Source organism: Vulpes lagopus, chromosome 7, assembly GCF_018345385.1.
Source record: "Vulpes lagopus strain Blue_001 chromosome 7, ASM1834538v1, whole genome shotgun sequence".
NCBI classification, from domain to species: domain Eukaryota; kingdom Metazoa; phylum Chordata; class Mammalia; order Carnivora; family Canidae; genus Vulpes; species Vulpes lagopus.
This window is the reverse complement of record NC_054830.1, coordinates 20,376,513-20,393,575: the sequence shown is the minus strand read 5'-3', so window position 1 is coordinate 20,393,575 and position 17,063 is coordinate 20,376,513. Positions and strand designations below refer to the sequence as shown.

Genomic DNA, 17,063 nt, shown 5'->3' with positions numbered 1-17,063 from the left:
GGGTCTCCGACAAGAGGGAAGGAGAGCCAGGCCTTGTGCAGCTGCAGCACAGACAAGCAGAGACCAGGGAGTGAGCAGATACAATATTTAATAAACTTGTTATATATGCTTTGAAGTTCAGCCTACCTTGGTGCTCACACCTCTCGGACAGACAGTCTGGGGCAGGGCGGACAGCCTGGGTGGATGTGGGATTCCATCCATTCTCAGCCTGTGCTCCTCTAACTTGAATGGGCTGCTGTATCTGTGCCCCAGTAACAATGGCAGTCCATCACACCCAACACCTTAGGAGGCGAGACTCTGGAGCCATAGCCATGCCACGGCTAGCAAGGATTGGAGGGAGGGGGGGAATCACTGTCTGGGACATAAGAGGGAGATTTGGGGGCACCAGAGATGGGCAGGAAGGTTAAGGATGACAGTCTGGCCACCAGTAGGCCCCAGGCAAGGGGCAGGGGTAGGCAGATGGTTCAGAGGTGAACCTCCAGCAGGTAGCGCAGGTGACACTGGCTCTCCTGGTAGATGAGATACTCGCTCTGGAAGAATCTGGAGCTGCTGAACTCTGCACAGGGCACAGGCTGGCCCTGGGGCACCACCACTCGCTGGCCGTCCAGCTCTAGCTCGGTGTCCTGGGATGGATCTGCAGGTACAGCAAGGGCCACAGGTGACTCAAGGGTCACTGATCCTCAGCTTCACCAATAAGTTCTGCCCCCTATGCTCCCCACTCTGCCACAGGGAACCCCTGCTCCTTCCCACCTTGCGGTCTCCAAACCACTGCGCAGGCTGGGTCTTCTGCTTGGAATATCCTCCTAATTCCTCTGCCTGGGAAATGCCTACTTACTTTTTTTTTTTTTTAAGATTTTATTTATTTATTTATTCATGAGAGACACACAGAGAGAGTGGCAGAGACACAGGCAGAGGGAGAAACAGGCTCCATGCAGGGAGCCCGATATGGGACTCGATCCTGGGACTCCAGGATCAGGCCCTGAGCTGAAGGCAGGTGCTAAACCGCTGAGCCACCCAGGCGTCACTGCCTACTTACCTTTTGATGCTCAGTCATTGACACCTTTCCTTTGAAGCCCTCCTGGATGCTCAGGAGTGATGTGTTGAATCAGCAAAGGTTTGTGAATGACATAGTAGGGAAGCATGGTTCTTCTAGTTCCCCACCACTGCCCCTCCCCTGCCCACCTCCTCCCTGAAAGTTTCCCAGTCCCCTAGCTCAGCCCCAGGCCTTTATCCTCAGGCATGTCCAGCTTTTCAGGACCCACCAGGCTCTGTGGAGCCTCGGGCAATGACGCTGTTGAAGCCAGGGGGTGGCTGCTTCAAGCTGGGGTCGTCGACGGTGATGTGGTGCTCTCTGCCCAGTGCCACCTCACCCAGGAACATGTAGCCAATTTGGTGGGCTCCACAGGATATGCCAGTAACTGGGGGACACACAGAGAAGCTCAACATGGGCAGCTTGGCCCTCCTATCTGACTTCCTGACCCCCACTCTGCTGCATTATTATCTCCTCTGGCTTTGTTGACTCAGCCCAGAAAAGTGCCCACTCTTCCTGCATCCTTAAAAACACCCCCTTGTCCTGGCTGTGCTCCCTCCCACCTGCTCCCCCATTCCTTGGATCCCTGAGAGTAGGCCTCTACAGCCCCTGCCCCTCACGCCAAGGTCAGCTATGAGTCCCAGTGGCTAAATCCAGGGTAGATGCCTTCTCTCTCTGGCCGGCTCTGCTGATTTCGCCACTGGTATCCTCTGCCCCTTACCTGGGGACCCCCTTGCACTAGCTCTCCCAAGGCCACCCTCTACTCCTTCCTAGGCTCCTCTGTTCTGGTGGACCCCTTGCCCTGGGCAACCTCAGATATCCTAGAACATCATCACCCCCATCCAGCCTGGCTCTCTTGGCTCAGTGGGGGGTAGGGGTCTCCAATGATGGGCTGGCTGAGTATCCAGTCTGGGGAGGTGGTCTTAGTGAGGACACCTCTGGACAGAAACTTGGGGATGATGAGAGATACCTCCGGCCCTGTCACACAAGCTTCCTATCCCACTTCTCATGCATTCCTCTCACGGATATTCTCTTCCCCCACCTCCACGGCCTGGGCTGGATGCCTATCACATCTGGCCTGGGTGAGAGCATGGCTTCCCTGCACCTCTGGCCCAGTGGCCCTCCCCATGGCTACAGCCACTGAGATGCTCTATATACAAGTCTGGTTAGGGTCCCCATCACTCCCTGGATAAACTCCAGCCCCCTGCCTACACCAGGCATTTGCTTGGATCTTTATCATCAGGCTGTGCTCAGAGGTCCTGACCTGCTGCAGCCTTCCAGGGTTTGTGCTTCTAGCTTCCTCACCTCCAAGCCTCCTCTTTCACTACCTTCCCCCGCCCCCACCTCTGGCTGGCTCACTCATCCTGAAGGTAATCTGCATCACCTTCTCTGGGAAGGGAAGCTGCCTGCCACTTCTAACCTGTCCCTGGCCACTGCCCTCCCTTTGAGTTCCCCCAGTCCCCGGGGAGCCCCACTGAGCACTCTAGTCAGTAGCCATTCAAAGATTCCTCTCCCAGATCCACCACAAGCTGGGCAAGCACTAGGGTTAGTATCCCTGGGGGTTGGCCCCGAGAGGTACCTCACCATAGCCAGCCGACTTGCTGTTCTCTGAGGCAAAGTAGATGCCCTTGCCAACGCGGCCGCCAGAATGTGGCATGATGCGGAGCCCACTGGCAAGGATGGCGGCCACCACCGCCACGTTGGTGCCATGCCACAGTAGCTTCCGATTACTCAGCTTGGAGTGGGCCTGGAACCTATCTCCCTTCAGGGGAAGGAGGTGGAAACAGGGAGCATCACATTATCCAAGCTCAGGTGCTTCTCCCCACTGTTCAGAGGGCATGAGCGAAGCAAAAGGCCCCTGTGGCCAGTGACGCATACTCATGCACACATACGCAAGGCCTGGGTCTGGCGGAAGCTGATGAGTTGCTACACCGACTTGCTAATGGGCACATACACTAGGGACAGGTAGTGAGGGCAATGGGTTGGGGGGGGGGTACTTTCCCTTACCTCCCCTTCTCGGTTCACTTTCCAAACATGTTGAAGAGCAGGGCACCGGTAGGTGCCGCCAGTCTTTTCTAAATAGGTATGTATCACCTGCAGGAAAAGCAGAAGCTAGTTGTCAAGGGTGAGAGATGTGTAGACAAACCCCCACTGGTGCTTCCAGTCCCAGAGCTCTCCTCAGGCCCTACAGACACAGGGAGAGAAGGCCAAGGGCAAGTGGCTCTTCTGCACACCAGGAGGGCAGATGGGCAGAGGGACAGTGCCTACTGTTGTCCTGGCTCCTCTGTGGGACATGGCCCACCTTGTACTCGGGTTCCTCTGGGTCCAGCAGCTGGAGCTGGCACTTAAGGAGCTGGTAGTCTCGGTCCAGGGGGTGTGGCACCTCCTCCACCTTTTCCTCTTCAGGGGATGCCTGCAGGGTCTGGGCTAGCTCAATGTCTGCCAGCACCTACAGTGATGGACACTGACAGCTTGTCTGTCCAATTCACTCCCAGCCTCCTCCCTCCCACACGACCTGGGGCCCCAGCCACCTGACCTGTGCACTCCCATCACATCTATCCGGCTGGCCCTCCCCTCCCCTGTCCTTCCAGCTACCCATTCAGTCTGCCTATCTGGGCCTCCTTGGCCATCTCCCCCATCTCCCTTGCCCAGTCTGTCTGTCTGCCCTGCTGCCTGCCTGCTTGCCAAACCTCACCAGCAGCATGTCCTTTTTGGCCTGCAGAAGCTCAGGGGAGTTGATGGGCGGGGGCCGGTTGCGGCTGAAGTTGTGGGGAATGACAGTGTAGAAATGGGAGGACAGCTCCTCCAGGTTGTGGCCACCATCCGTGGGGGCTTTCAGGGCCAGCTCCAGAGCCTCCAAAGCCTCGAAGCCCCGTGCAATCTGCTGCTTGCTTAACTTCCCTAGGGGCATCTTCTTTACATCTAAGGGGTGGAGAGAGTGGGGGAGACTCAGCCCTGTAGCCCTGCCACCCCTGTGGCCCCTGCCTCCTAACTGGCCCCTCTCCCCTCACCCAGGTTCATGAGGGTCATGGCATTCTTGAACATGTCCTTGCTGAAGATGTTGGTGATGAGCTTCTGTGTGGGTGCGTCCAGGGAGCAGGGCCGTACCCGCTGAACTATGTTCCTCACTGAGCCTCCATCCACCTAGAGGTAGAGGGCGTGGATGGGCAGGAGTAGCTGGGCACAGCCAAAGCAGAACCTGGCATTAGAGACTGGCCACATTGAGGCCAGAGAGGGGAGGTGTATGCCCAAGGTCACACAGCTGGGCAGTGGCAGAAGCCAACTGGCTGGGTCTCTCCTTCCAGTCCCCTCCCTCATACTGGGGCCCACCAACACCCTTCCTGGCCATTTCACCTTCACCACGGCCTCCTGGGCCTCATCTTCTCCTTGTACTTCGATGAGTGTGTACTTGCCCGGGTGGGCCACAAAGTGGTCCCGCTCCACCCAGCTGTTCTTGGTCTTGTCCTGAAATTTCTTCTCAAAGTCCTTCTTTGCATCCTCCAGCAACACAAAGTAGCTGAGCTTCGACTGGCCCACCTCTCCCTGCAACCAACAGCCTCAGGCAGCAGGGCAGGCGGGGGGGTGCGGGTGCCTGCCACAGTTGCCCACTGTGAAACATCTGGTTGGCCTCAGCTGTGCCAGGCCCTGCGCCAGGAGCCCCTGAGCATTCAGAGGTGGAGAGAGGGTGCAGGCAGTTGCCGAGTGAGCTGTGGGGACCCTGGTGACAGGGGTGGGGAAGGTGGGTCCAGGATGGCAAGGTGGCACTCACCACGCGGCCCCAGCGGTTCCAGCAGGCGAAGCGGTCCCCCTCTTCCAGCAGCTGGATGATGTAGAACTTGTTGTTGTTTCTTCCAATGTTGGTCTGATTCAGGGTGCAGGCGTAGTCTTCATGCACCTAGGGCCGGGGGCGGGGGTGCTCTGGGGAGGGCAGGCCAGCCTGGGCGGCCCTCAGGTGGAACAGGTGGGAGAGCAGGCCTTAGGGAGGGTGGGCCACACACTGACAGGGGTTTGAGGGGAACAGCAGTCAGGATGCACTGGGACATCCAGGGGAGGCTCTATCAGGAAAGGCTTGAGGTCATGGTTCTGCCCTGGGGGCCACAATCTGAGGGAACATGACTAAACTCAGTTGGGGGAAGTTCTGGGAGGATGTGGCTGTACCCTGTGTCAGGGAATCAGAGGGAGACACTGCTTCTGCCCTGGAGGTCTGACAGGACGCAACCCTGCCATGCAAAAGGGATCTCAGTGGGACATGGCCCTGTGGGGCTGCTTTAGGGGTTACAGGTGAGCCCTAGGGAGACTAAGGAGGTTGAAATCCTGTCTTAAGTGTGGCAGGTGGAGGCCTGAGAAGCTTGGAGGCTTACCCTAGGGTCTGAGGAGCAGACATGACCTGCCTGGATCTGATGGGCTATAACCCTACCTGACCGTTGGGGTCTCAGGGGAACATAGCTTCTTGGGAGCCTGAGCTACCTGGCCAGAGCCGAGGCCCAGTGAGGAGGGGGACCGGTCTGAGTGTATTTGTACCTAGGCTCCAAGTCTGGAAGGGGACGACAGATTACCTGGGTCCGGGGGTTGTGGCTGAGCGGGCATGCTGGGTCCACTCGGACTACGTGCTTCTCTGTGGGTGCAGCTCTGAGGGCCTCAGCAGTGGAGCGGAAGCTGTCCTCCTCCTCTGCACCCTGCCGCCCCTTCTTTTTTTCAGGGCCCTCCTGTTGCACCTGGGGCTTGCGCTTTGGAGCCATGGCTCTTCTGGGGCACAAAGAGGGCCCTCAGGCCTTCATGGCCTCTGCATCCCACCTGGCTGGCACAGCACCAACGTGCCCCACTCTGGGTTTGCTCTTTTGGTGACCCTCTCTGCACTGCTTCCCCCCGACTCCATCTCCCCATTCTCTAAGCCAGACCAAAACCAGCTCTCTGTACCAGTCACCTTTCCCTTTTCCCATTCGCATGGGCCAGGCCAGGACCCTGTCCAGTCTGCCCCAGAGCCTCGGAAGAATGGTTCCCTATTCTCTTTAGCAATCCAGTGTCCTGATGAGGGAGGAAAAGTGAGGAGAATCTCTTCTTGCTTCTGGGCTCCTCCTCCCTCCAGAGCACTCCCTGGGTATTGCCCGCTCCGCCCCTGTCTCAGCTGACTCAGATGGATGTGGCATGGCTGCTGGGCTGAGTCACCCCAACTATGGAGGAGAGTGGGCAGCAGCTCCCAAGGGCCACACTCCCGAGGCCAGATCTGTCCCTCTAGAACTTGGGACCCTGCGGCCCAGAAATCCTTCCCAAGGGGTTTAAAAGTTCTGGGGTGCCAGTCAGGGTCTGAGACCAGTGGGCCAGCACCAGCACCACCCCGTCCTGCCCTGCCCTGCCCTGCCCTGCAGAGGGCTGTGGGCAGGGCCATAGGGCACTCACCTAAAAGAAGGAGGGACCTGGGAGAGATGGCAGCCACGGATCTAGTATCAGGACCCCCACGGCAGTTCCAGTTCTAGGGCCTTCTCCAGCAACCCTCCGTAACCTTAGGCGTGACTTGGGGCAGTGATCTCCCTACAATCGCCAGGGGTGGGGGCAGGGGCAGCGCAGGGGTGGGGGTGTGGTTTTCCAGCTATCTGGCCACCAGTCAAGTGAGTCAGAGGCTGGACTAGCGGAGCCCAGCAGCCTGTCCCACGGACCGCTGGACACTTGATCGGGAGAGAGCCAGCGCAGCCCAGGAGGCTGACGCGTCCCTCGCGCCGCTTGAGTGGCCTGAGGCTGCCCCGTGACCTTGGGCGCAGGTGCGGGCATTGCCTCCCTCTCCTCCGGGCTGCCTACGTTTCCTCGCCGTTACCTAGAGCCAGGCTGGTTCACCCTAGCTCCCGCCCCCGACGGGGAGGAGTCCCGCTGCGAGACGCGGGGCGCCGCATCTCTGACGCCCCCCAGCGTCCAAGGGCCGCAAACACAGAGAAGGCGCTTCTGGTCCGGCCCGTCCCTTGGTCGCCGGCCCGCAGCAGGGCGCAGGCGCCGCAGCTTTGGGCCGGAAGCGCCCGAAGAGGCTTGGAGCCTGGAGGAAGCCTTGGAGGCGGGGCCACAAGCGCTTATCCTATGGGCGCCTGGGGGCGGGACAGAGCGTACAGAGGCAGCCAATGGGGCCGTGGGAGGCGGGACCCGCGGGGCACCTGGAGCCTATCCGGGCGCGGAGTCCTGCCAGACCTCCGGGGTTCAGCAGCCACGTGAGTTCTCGGCGGCGGCCGCTGCGCTCGCGGTGGGCAGCATGTCAGCGGCGGCGGCGGCTCGGAAGCGGGGAAGGCCGGCCTCGGGGGCCGCGGCCGGTGCGGGGGCCGGCAAGCGGCGGCGAAAGGTGAGCCTGAAGCTTTTGCGGGCCAGAGTCAGCTCCGCCGCCGGGACCAGCGTCATCCGCTCCGGGACACCGGGGCCCCGGGCGCCTCCGCGGCCCTTTTTTCGGGACCCCAGCTGGAGTCAGCTTCGTACCTCTCTCCGGGGCCAGATCCTGAAAGACCTTGCACTGGAGCCGGCGGGGGTGGGGGTGGGGGTGGGGGTGGGGGTGGGGAGGCCACTGCCTTTCCTGGTCCGGCGGCTCTCGAGAGATCGGAAGGCGCGCTTGGTCAGTGCCGGGGTGGTTGGGACCCCTGACTAACGAAAGGATCATTTAATTCTCAGGCCGACTCTGCCGGGGACCGGGGCAAGTCCAAGGGAGGCGGCAAGATGAATGAGGAGATTTCCAGCGACTCTGAGAGTGAGAGGTGAGCTCTCCCACCTGGAGGAAGGGAACACTGAGGCTCATAGTGTATGGAAGACTCAGGGAGTGGGGGCAGAGCTGGGCCTTTTCGGCTCCTAGATCTTGGCTCTTCCCTCCAGTTCTGAGCCTGATAGTAGGACTCGTCTTAAGGAGATTGAGAAGTCTCCTCTCCTTTCCCGGCAGGGTCTCTGTGTGGGGAGAACCCCCAGTCCCAGTGGGAGACCAGTGAGACCTCCCTGGTTCACGGCAGGGACAGGTGCACAAGCTGGACGGGCTGGTATGGGGAGAGGCATGCGAGAAATGCTTGCTAGTTCTTCCATCTGTTTTCCCACAATGTCAAATTGCTGTTCTCAACATATGCCAGGCACTGGCTTTACTGTTGACAATGCAGAGGTAAGCAGGCAGGTGAAGACAAAATGGGTTGTAATGAAGTGGGTATTCTTCAGCTCTGTGTTCTGGAGACAGGGAATGGGACGATTAAATAGGGCCTGGGGAGATAAGGAGGAATCTGTCAGATAAGGAAGGGCAGGGAGGAGGACATTCAGGGAGCAGAGAAAAGTCTAGGGCTTTACATGTGCCCAAGTGGGAGATGGACAGCTTGGAAAGGCAGGTGTTGGCCGCATCCAGGTTGTGGAGGGCTTTGAATACCTCCATTCTGCAGGTGACAGGGGTGAGACATGTTGCAGGGTTTCAGAGGAAGTTAACAAGGTACCACGCCTGAGCCTGTGGAATGGAGGCCATCATACCAGGGAATCCTGGGGCTTTCCTAAGAGTTGACTTTAGAAATTCAGCTTCTAGGGACACCTGGGTGGCTCAGCGGTTTAGCGCCGCCTTCAGCCCAGGGAATTAAAAAAAATAAAGTTCCAAAGTTTTCCTGATCCTGGAGTCCCGGTACCGAGTCTCACATCTGGCTCCCTGCATGGAGCCTGCTTCTCCCTCTGCCTGTGTCTCTGCCCGTCTCTCTGTGTCTCTCATGAATAAATAAAAAAAAATCTTAAAAAAAAAAGAGAAAGAAATTCAGCTTCTAACATTGAGCACAAGTTGGCCTTAACCTGGTCACAGGAAGACTTCACATACTTACTTTTAAGATCACTGTGGGTAGTGGTGTTCCTGGCCCTGTGCTGAACACTTTTAAATGTTTAAAATGTTTTGGGACAGCCCCAGTGGCGCAGCGGTTTAGTGCCACCTGCGGCCCAGGGCGTGATCCTGGAGACCCAGGGTCGAGTCCCACGTTGGGCTTCCTGCATGGAGCCCGCTTCTCCCTCTGCCTGTGTCTCTGCCTCTCTCTCTCTGTGCTTCTATGAATAAATAAATTTAAAAAAATCTTTAAAAAAATGTGTTGTGAATGTATGAGATACAGAAGAATCAATGAAATGTATTTGGACCATAGGGGGCAATGGTGAGGTGATGAACCTCAGTGCACCCACCACTTAGGTTAGGAATTTAGAGGCCCCAACTCTGCATTCCTGACTTGTTTCTTTGGTTTTCTCCTTCCTTCTTTCCTTCCTTCCTTCCTTCCTGCCTTCCTGCCTTCCTTCCTGCCCTCCCTCCCTCCCTCCCTCTCTCCCTTCCTTCTTCCTCTTCCTCCTCCTTTTTCTTTTCATTTTCTTAACCAGGTATAATTTACATACAGTAATATTCACTTTCTTTAGTGTACAGTATGTGAGTTTTGACAAACACATATAGTGGTGTAACTACCACCACTCTGAAGGTGTGGAAGGGTTTCATCATGCGCTAGAACCCCTCCTGCCACACACAACACTCCCACCCCCCCCTCCTTTGAAGTCCACGCCCCCCTCCCTCTAGCCCCTTCTGACTACTGTCACTAGAGTTTTGCCTTTTCCAGGATGTCATATAATTATATGCTTCCTTTTCTTTTTTTAAAGTTTTTATTTATTTATTCATGAGAGAGAGAGAGAGAGAGAGAGGCAGAGACATAGGGAGAGGGAGAAGCAGGCTCCATGCAGGGAACCTGATGTGGGACTCGATCCCAGGACTCCAGGATCATACCCTGGGCCGAAGGCAGGCGTTAAACCACTGAGCCACCCAAGCGTCCCTTCCTTTGCTTTTCTTTAGAGTTCTATCTCCTACATGTGAACCCCTAAACGATAGATTGATTAGTTTGGGTGAATTGAGCAGAAGTTCTAACCATAGATATATACAGGAAGGGCAGAACCAAGCCTGTTGGCTGAAGGCTTGCTGGGCACTGGGTACTAGATGGTCTCTGGGGCCTGGTTCAGCCTTGGCTTCCTTGGCAGTTTCCAAGGTCCCTTCTGGGGACATTGTGGACAAAGTCATAAATGAGTCTTGGGGAAGCAGTTGGGGCATTTGACAGATACTAGGTATCTTCAGGCACAAGATGGGGGGATGGTTCCTGTGGCCTGCCTGTAGCTCCCAGGAGCAAGTCTACGTAGGATGTGTCTTGAGTGAGGTGAGTCCTCTAGCCAGTGCGAATATGAGACATGTAATGGAAAGCTTCACAAGGTCAGGCCAAGACCAGTTATGTTTCACCTGGAATCCTGTCCTCAGGGTAGATGCAGTGAGGGTGAGGTAGGCACGTCCCCAGTGTGTCTGCCTCTTGCTTGGTTCCTTTTTTTTTTTTTTTTTTTTTTAAGATTTTATTTATTTATTCATGAGAGACACAGAGAGAGAGTGAGACAGAGACACAGGCAGAGGGAGAAGCAGGCTCCATGCAGGGAGCCCGACGTGGGACTCAATCCCGGGTGTCTAGGATCATGCCCTGGGCTGAAGGCGGCGCTGAGCCACCGGGGCTGCCCCTGCTTAGGTCCTTTTATCAGATCTGGGCTGGCCATAGCTCCCCTGTCTGGGGATGCATGGTCTGGGATCTGCCTTTTCTGCTTCCCGTATTGGAGCTCCTGTTCCTTGTCTCCCATGCCTTTGTCATTCCCAGCTGACTGTCTTGTGTTGGGGCACGTCCCTCATCCTGTTGTGAGGCTTAGAGAAGGCCAGTCCTGTGGCAGCTTGTACATCTAACAGTGTCTTCACTGGTTTAACTGGTGTCGCCTTCCAGGGGTTCACATCTTGTGTAAACAGCTCAGTATTTTGTGTATGTGGCTCCTTTGTTGACCACTGTTGATATTGATTCCAGACCCTTTGTATGTGACCTTTTTTCAGTAGCTTGTAGAACCTGCTCTTTCCCTCTAGAGTTGAGAGATTTCACAGTGATCTCTTTGGATTTTGGGTCTCTTTTCACCCTCATGTGAGGACTGGGTGGTTCCTTTCAGTTTGACAAGTTCAGTCTTTGGGTTTTCTGCATATGTAATCATTGGCTATGAGACGGGGCTGGTTGAGTGCCAGGGGAAGCAGTGAGGAGGTATGGTCTTAGTGGCTGGAGGAGTGGGGTGAGCCCTCTGAGAGCTATTCCCTTCCTTCCCGCAGCCTGGCTCCTAGGAAGACTGAGGAGGAAGAGGAAGAGGAGCTGGAGGAGACAGCCCAGGAGAAGAAGCTTCGCTTGGCCAAGCTCTACCTGGAGCAGCTCAGGCAGCAAGGTGAGCCCATGCACTGGCAGGCAGGGGCAGGGCCTGTGTCCAAGACCACCTGCTGTGCCCCAGCCGCCTGACGGGTGGCTGAGCAGGTACCTGGTGGATTGCCAGAGCTGCTGGTGCAGGCTTTCCTGAAGGAGGGTGGCTGGGAGACTAACGGGCCTCCTGGGATGGGTCTGACCTTCAGGGGGCTTTAGCCTAATCTCTAAGTAATGGCAGGGGTTAGGCAGGAGGAGATCTCTCCTTTGCCCAGGGCAGCCTGAACTTCCCTTGGGACACAACCCGAGTGTTTGGAGCCCAAGACCAAGGCAGTGGGGTGGGGTGGGAATGGAAAGGGAAAAGTGGAGTCTAGGCCTACATTGACTTGGTCTGGTCTGTCCTTGCATAGAGGAGGAGAAGGCCGAGGCCCGGGCATTTGAGGAGGACCAGGTGGCAGGGCGCCTGAAAGAGGATGTGGTGAGTTGTGGAGGGAAGGAGGTGGGAGAGAAGGGTTGGGCTGGTCCTGCTCTTGGGAGCTCATCCCTCTCCTCTCTGTGCAGCTGGAGCAGAGGGGCAGGCTGCAGAAGTCGGTGGCAAAGGAGGTAAGCGGGCAGGGGACTTTGATGTAAGATTGAAGTGAATCATGGGTCCCATGTGGGTAGGTGAGTGAATGGCCTAACTGGGGACTCAGGCTGTGGGGTTTTTGCTCTGGAACATGGTGGGCACTTAGGCAGACAGAGTCAGGTAAGGGTCTGATCCTTGCAGCCCTGGTCAGGGTGGTGGGAAAGGATGGTGTGTGTGTGTGTGTGTGTGCGCGCGCGCGCGCGAGTGAGCATCTAGGGGCCTTCTTGTCCTCTGTGGCAGTGACCTTGCTCTGCTTGCCCAGATTCAGGGCCCAGCCCCGGCTGACATCCGCGTCTTACGGGGGCACCAGCTCTCCATCACGTGTGTGGTCATCACCCCCGATGACTCTGCCATCTTCTCTGCTGCCAAAGACTGCACCATTATCAAGTGTGAGTGAGCCTGGCTTGGGGGTGCAGACCCGGGGATCTTTTGGGAGGGCTGATCTGTGGAGGAGGGAGTAATCAGGGCAGACTGAGGCCTGGTGGGGGAAGCTTCTGGACATAAGTTTATTCCTAAGGAGGTGTTCTCTGGGTGCCAGTGAAAGCTTCTGCCTAAGAGTGGGGCTGGGAGCTCCCCATCGCTGTCATTGGAGGCGATTGAACAGAGGCAGGATACTGATGAATGGGGATTGGTGCTGTAGGTGGGCAGTTGGAGGACACTTGAGGCTCTGTGCTGTCCTGGGATTGCATCCCGGTCTTCCTGGGTACCCCCCTTCGACAGCTGAGTACTGTTTTCATCCACCCTTAGGAGAAACTGGAAGAACTCGTACCCTTGGTCCTAAGGCACTTTCCTATCCTCTCTGGGGCTTCGTGGCTGCCCTTGGGGGTTACTGTCACTGGGTGACAGATGAGGAACCTGGGGATTATACAGGGGCTCACGGCAGCCGAGCTGAGTTCTGCTCTGAAGGCACCACTTTCTCCATAGCCCCGTGCTGCCCCTGAGGGGGTTGCCAGCCAGTCCTACCCTCTGTCCCAGTAACCTTTCTCTTTCCTGTTGTCAGGGAGCGTGGAGACTGGACGGAAGCTTCACGTGATCCCACGGGCTAAGAAGGGTGTTGAGGGGCAACCCCCCAGCCACAGCAGCCATATTCTTTGCATGGCCATCTCCTCTGATGGCAAGTACCTCGTAAGACAGGGCTGGCCCCGGGGGGGGTGGGCGAGAGTCGGGGGCACACATTGCGTGCCTGTGGCCATTGTCCTCATCTCCACAGGCCTCGGGTGACCGCAGCAAGCTCATTCTCATATGGGATGCCCGGAGCTGCCAGCACCTGTACACTTTCACAGGCCATCGGGATGCCGTGTCGGTAGGAGCTGTGGGCATTTACCAAGCAACCAAGTGGGCCGGGCTGGGGCAATGGGCTGAATGAGGCAGAGGGTGTCCATCCTCAGGGACATAAAGGAGGTGAAGGGGAATTGGGGGGAGACTGAGCTTGCCTAGGGAGTGGGGAGGCCGCTCAGGAGTGCACCCCTGCCTCCCTGGGCTTGTGACGTGCTTTTTAGGAGGAAATCCTCCCCTGGCGAGGACTTCTATCTCTCCTGCGGTGGTCCAGGTCCACTTTTCTTCCTGTCCATGTATCTGTAGGGTCTGGCATTCCGCAGAGGAACCCACCAGCTCTATAGCACATCCCATGACCGTTCTGTGAAGGTGTGGAACGTGGCAGAGAACTCCTATGTGGAGACACTGTGAGTGTGCACGGGGAAAGGGTGTGCAGATGCATGTGCCAGTGCACGTGGGACCCCATCCTCCCTCTGCCCCCTCTCCCCCTCTAGCTTTGGGCACCAGGATGCTGTCGCTGCGCTGGATGCCTTGAGCAGGGAGTGCTGTGTGACGGCTGGGGGCCGGGACGGGACGGTGCGTGTGTGGAAGATTCCTGAGGAGTCCCAGCTTGTCTTCTATGGCCACCAGTAAGGCTATCCACTGGGCCAGGTCAAGGGAGAGGGGCTGGGGTGGGGCTATGCCCCTCACTGTTCCTTTTGCCAGGGGCTCCATCGACAGCATCCAGCTTATCAACGAGGAGCACATGGTATCGGGCGCAGATGATGGGTAAGAGCTGCCTTTGGGATGCCTTGCACCACTACCGCTGCTCCTGGACTTGCCTCCAGGAACCTTCCCTTGTGGCAGTGGGATTCCTTTCTGCTGAGTGGCCTTTCTGCCCTACCCCAGCCCCTTGCCAATTATGTTCTTTGTCCACAGCTCTGTGGCCTTATGGGGTCTCTCTAAGAAGCGGCCGCTCGCCCTGCAGCGTGAGGCCCATGGGCTGCGGGGGGAGCCAGGCCTCGAGCAGCCCTTCTGGGTATCAGCAGTGGCGGCCCTGCTCAACACGGACCTTGTAGCCACAGGTGGGTACCCTTTGAGGCAGAAAAGAGGGGGTTGCAGGGTGGGCCAGTGCGGGGGCGCTCACTATCTCTCTGATCCCTCAGGCTCCCACAACTCTTGCGTGCGGCTCTGGCGGTGTGGGGAGGGCTTCCGGCAGCTTGAACCTCTCTGCGACATTCCCCTGGTAAGTGGGGCTTGAATGCCTCGCCTATCTTTGCCATACTCCTGAGGCCCTAGAGTTCAGGGCACCTGGGATTAGCCCCTTATTGTTTTTTTCTTGCCAGAAGGGAGGCTCCTCAGGGCAAGGCTATGACTTGTCTGTTTTATAGTGCCAGCTCCTACCACAAGGCCTGATAGGAACCCTTCCTCCCTCCTCCTCTCCCGTCTCCCCCCACCTCTCCTCTTATACATTCCCCTCCACCCTGTCCTGGGTACAGGGGAACAAGGCTAGGACACAGCAGGGCACAGCATGTGCAAAGGCATGGGGGTGTCGGATGCTATGATGGCACCAATGGTGCCAGATTGGGCCCAGGCTAAAGGGTGCGGACACAGGGTGCCCTGAGGGAGATGGCAGGATGGTCAGTAACGTCTGGTGACAGCGCAGGGCTTGGTGATGGCCATGGGGTCTCCGGGACCTCACAGCTGGGAGCCACGCCTTAGGCCACCCCTGAAAAGTGACGTATTTGGCTTTCACTGTCTCCTTAAATCCTCACAAACTGCCTTTGAGGCCAGCGTGATGTTTCCCTCCATCTCACAGATGAGGCTGAGGCCTTGAGGGGTCGGGGACTGATCAGGGGGCCCTGATCTGCTGGGGCAGAGCAGGGATTTAAGCTCCTAGGGCCAAGCCTGTGGCAGTGAGGCCAGGGCTGTGGTGCTAGGGAGGCGTGGGGGGGCGGTGGGTAGGGGAAGGTGTGGGAGGAGTCTGTCCTCACATTTTCCCACATCTCTCCCTCTTCTCAGGTGGGTTTTATTAATAGCCTCAAGTTTTCCAGTTCGGGCGATTTCCTGGTGGCTGGGGTCGGGCAGGAGCACAGGTATGAGGCACTCTGGGAGGTGGCGCTGGCTGGGCTACCAGATGGGGTGCAGGGGGCTGGGCCTGGCCTCAGCTGCTTCCCTTCTGCCCCCTGCAGGCTTGGCCGCTGGTGGCGCATCAAAGAGGCTCGGAACTCCGTCTGCATCATCCCGCTCCACAGGGCCCCCAGGCCCCCTGCGGCAGGCTCCTGACTCTTCTCCCCTTTATTTAAGTCCTTTCCAGACCAGGCCCTGCCCTCTTTGTATTAAAAGCCTCCTCTTTTGGGCTTTGTCTCTTGAAGCTTCTCGGCTGGGGAGGGAGGGTGATGGCAGGACTGTGGGGTGGGGCAGGGCTCCTACCAGCATCTCTGATGCCTAAGGGCTTTCTGTCCTTTCATGGAACCTGGGGATGGAGACCTCATCCACCTCCTGGTCTCTTGAGTATCCTCTGTGACCTTATTAGGCCAGCTCCCCACCCACTGCTCTGGGCTGCAAGGGGTCAGAAGCTGCAGACCCCTTGGCTAGGGAGCCATGGCTGTCCAGTTATGTACCAGGGCTGGCTGTCAGTCAGAATTGAAATGAAGAAAGCTAGGCCTGCATGTCAGGCTGACCTGGCCCACCCAGGCCAGTTCAGGAAGCTAGAGATGGGTGGGGGAGGGGGATACCACACTGCCTACTACCTGAGGACAAGTGTCAGAGTTGAGAATAGCTCTGCCCTTGGTCTGAATGCCAGCCAGGCTGTCACAAGAATGTTCTTTCTGCTGATTTTATCTACTGGACAATTCACTCCTGCCACTAGCGGAGCCAGGAGAGACAGACCAGAGATGTAGAAGTGCAGGAAAGTGTCCTCTTAATGGGAAGAAGGAAATGTTATGGGTTCTGCTCTAACCTTTTTTTAACCCATTGGGCTCAGCCACTGAGCCTGTAGTTCCCAAGAGGCAGCATGGTCCCCTCGGGAGGAAGCCACAGGGCTTCTCTCCTGTTACCATGCTCAGGAGGCTTCCCCTCAGACAGACCTGCTCTCGCCTGCCTTCATTTCTCCTGGGGCCAGAGGGGTCAGGTTCAGATCAAAGCCCTGAAAATCCTGTTCTGAATCAGAAGATGGTGATAGAATTCACTTCCTGTGTCTTGCCTCACATTGAGCTCAGTGATGGCATACACACACTTCCCAAAAGCCATGGCATAACAACACCGAAGTGCACCTTAATACGTGAACCCCTTTCCCATGGTACACTCCTATTGGGAGAAATCCACAGTCTTGAATCCTTGCTCCTCTATAAATAATGCATCATTTTTCTTCTGGCTGCTTTTATAATTTTTTTCATCTTTGATTTTCAACAGTTTGTGATATGCCTGGGTATGGTTTTCTTGGATGTATCTTTGTTTTTTATTGTGTTAAGATGTAACAAAGTTTATCATTATCATTTCTTATGCTGATGTCATTATTATTGATTAGGAGAGGTTATTTATTTTTAAGAGAGATTGCATATGGAGTGGGGGTGGGGTTGAAGAGGTTGAGGGTGTGGGCAGAGAGGGAGAGAATCTTAAGCAGGCTTCATGCTGGGCACGGAGGGCTTGGTGCAGAGCTGGAGCCCATGACCCTGAGATCATGACCTGAGCTGAAATCAAGAGTTGGATGCTTAATGGATTGAGCCATCCAGGTGCCCCACCATTGTAACCATCTTTAAGCTTACAATTCGGTGACATTAGATACATTGGCATTGTTAGTGCAGCTGTCACCACTGTGCATTCCTCTAATGCTTGCAAATTGAAACTCTATACCTGTGAAACAATAACTCCCACAACCCCTGGCAACCATTTTACTTTCCGTGATTTCAACTACTCCAAGTACCTCATATAAGTGGCATCATTCAGTATTTGC

At 56.6% G+C, this 17,063-nt stretch overlaps 2 protein-coding genes across 4 annotated transcripts; one reads left to right on the top strand and one right to left on the bottom strand.

Moving 5' to 3' along the window:
• Positions 1-71: 71 nt before the first annotated feature.
• On the bottom strand, positions 72-6,969 carry PARP3 (poly(ADP-ribose) polymerase family member 3). 3 transcript variants are annotated; one of them, XM_041760876.1, is made up of 11 exons: positions 6,428-6,966; positions 5,587-5,773; positions 4,800-4,925; positions 4,385-4,573; positions 4,042-4,174; positions 3,726-3,952; positions 3,333-3,479; positions 3,038-3,124; positions 2,615-2,792; positions 1,263-1,418; positions 72-634 (listed from the first exon to the last, which is right to left on the bottom strand). In XM_041760876.1, the coding sequence occupies exons 2-11, from the start codon at positions 5,767-5,769 to the stop codon at positions 465-467; spliced, it is 1,596 nt and encodes a 531-aa protein (XP_041616810.1). In that variant the 5' UTR covers positions 5,770-5,773; positions 6,428-6,966; the 3' UTR covers positions 72-464. The 3 variants fall into 3 exon arrangements, 2 of the variants coding, with proteins under 2 accessions (XP_041616810.1, XP_041616809.1); XM_041760875.1 differs by having other exon boundaries at positions 5,587-5,776; positions 6,428-6,963; XR_005988809.1 differs by having other exon boundaries at positions 497-634; positions 2,610-2,792; positions 5,587-5,776; positions 6,428-6,969.
• A 231-nt stretch (positions 6,970-7,200) lies between these two features.
• Positions 7,201-16,605, top strand: RRP9 (ribosomal RNA processing 9, U3 small nucleolar RNA binding protein). The gene is made up of 15 exons (XM_041760348.1): positions 7,201-7,349; positions 7,670-7,752; positions 11,148-11,257; positions 11,640-11,707; positions 11,791-11,832; positions 12,117-12,243; positions 12,855-12,979; positions 13,065-13,157; positions 13,436-13,536; positions 13,624-13,758; positions 13,835-13,897; positions 14,048-14,193; positions 14,275-14,354; positions 15,131-15,204; positions 15,301-16,605. Exons 1-15 carry the CDS (start codon positions 7,263-7,265, stop codon positions 15,392-15,394), a joined length of 1,428 nt encoding a protein of 475 aa, XP_041616282.1. The 5' UTR covers positions 7,201-7,262; the 3' UTR covers positions 15,395-16,605.
• Positions 16,606-17,063: the final 458 nt, after the last annotated feature.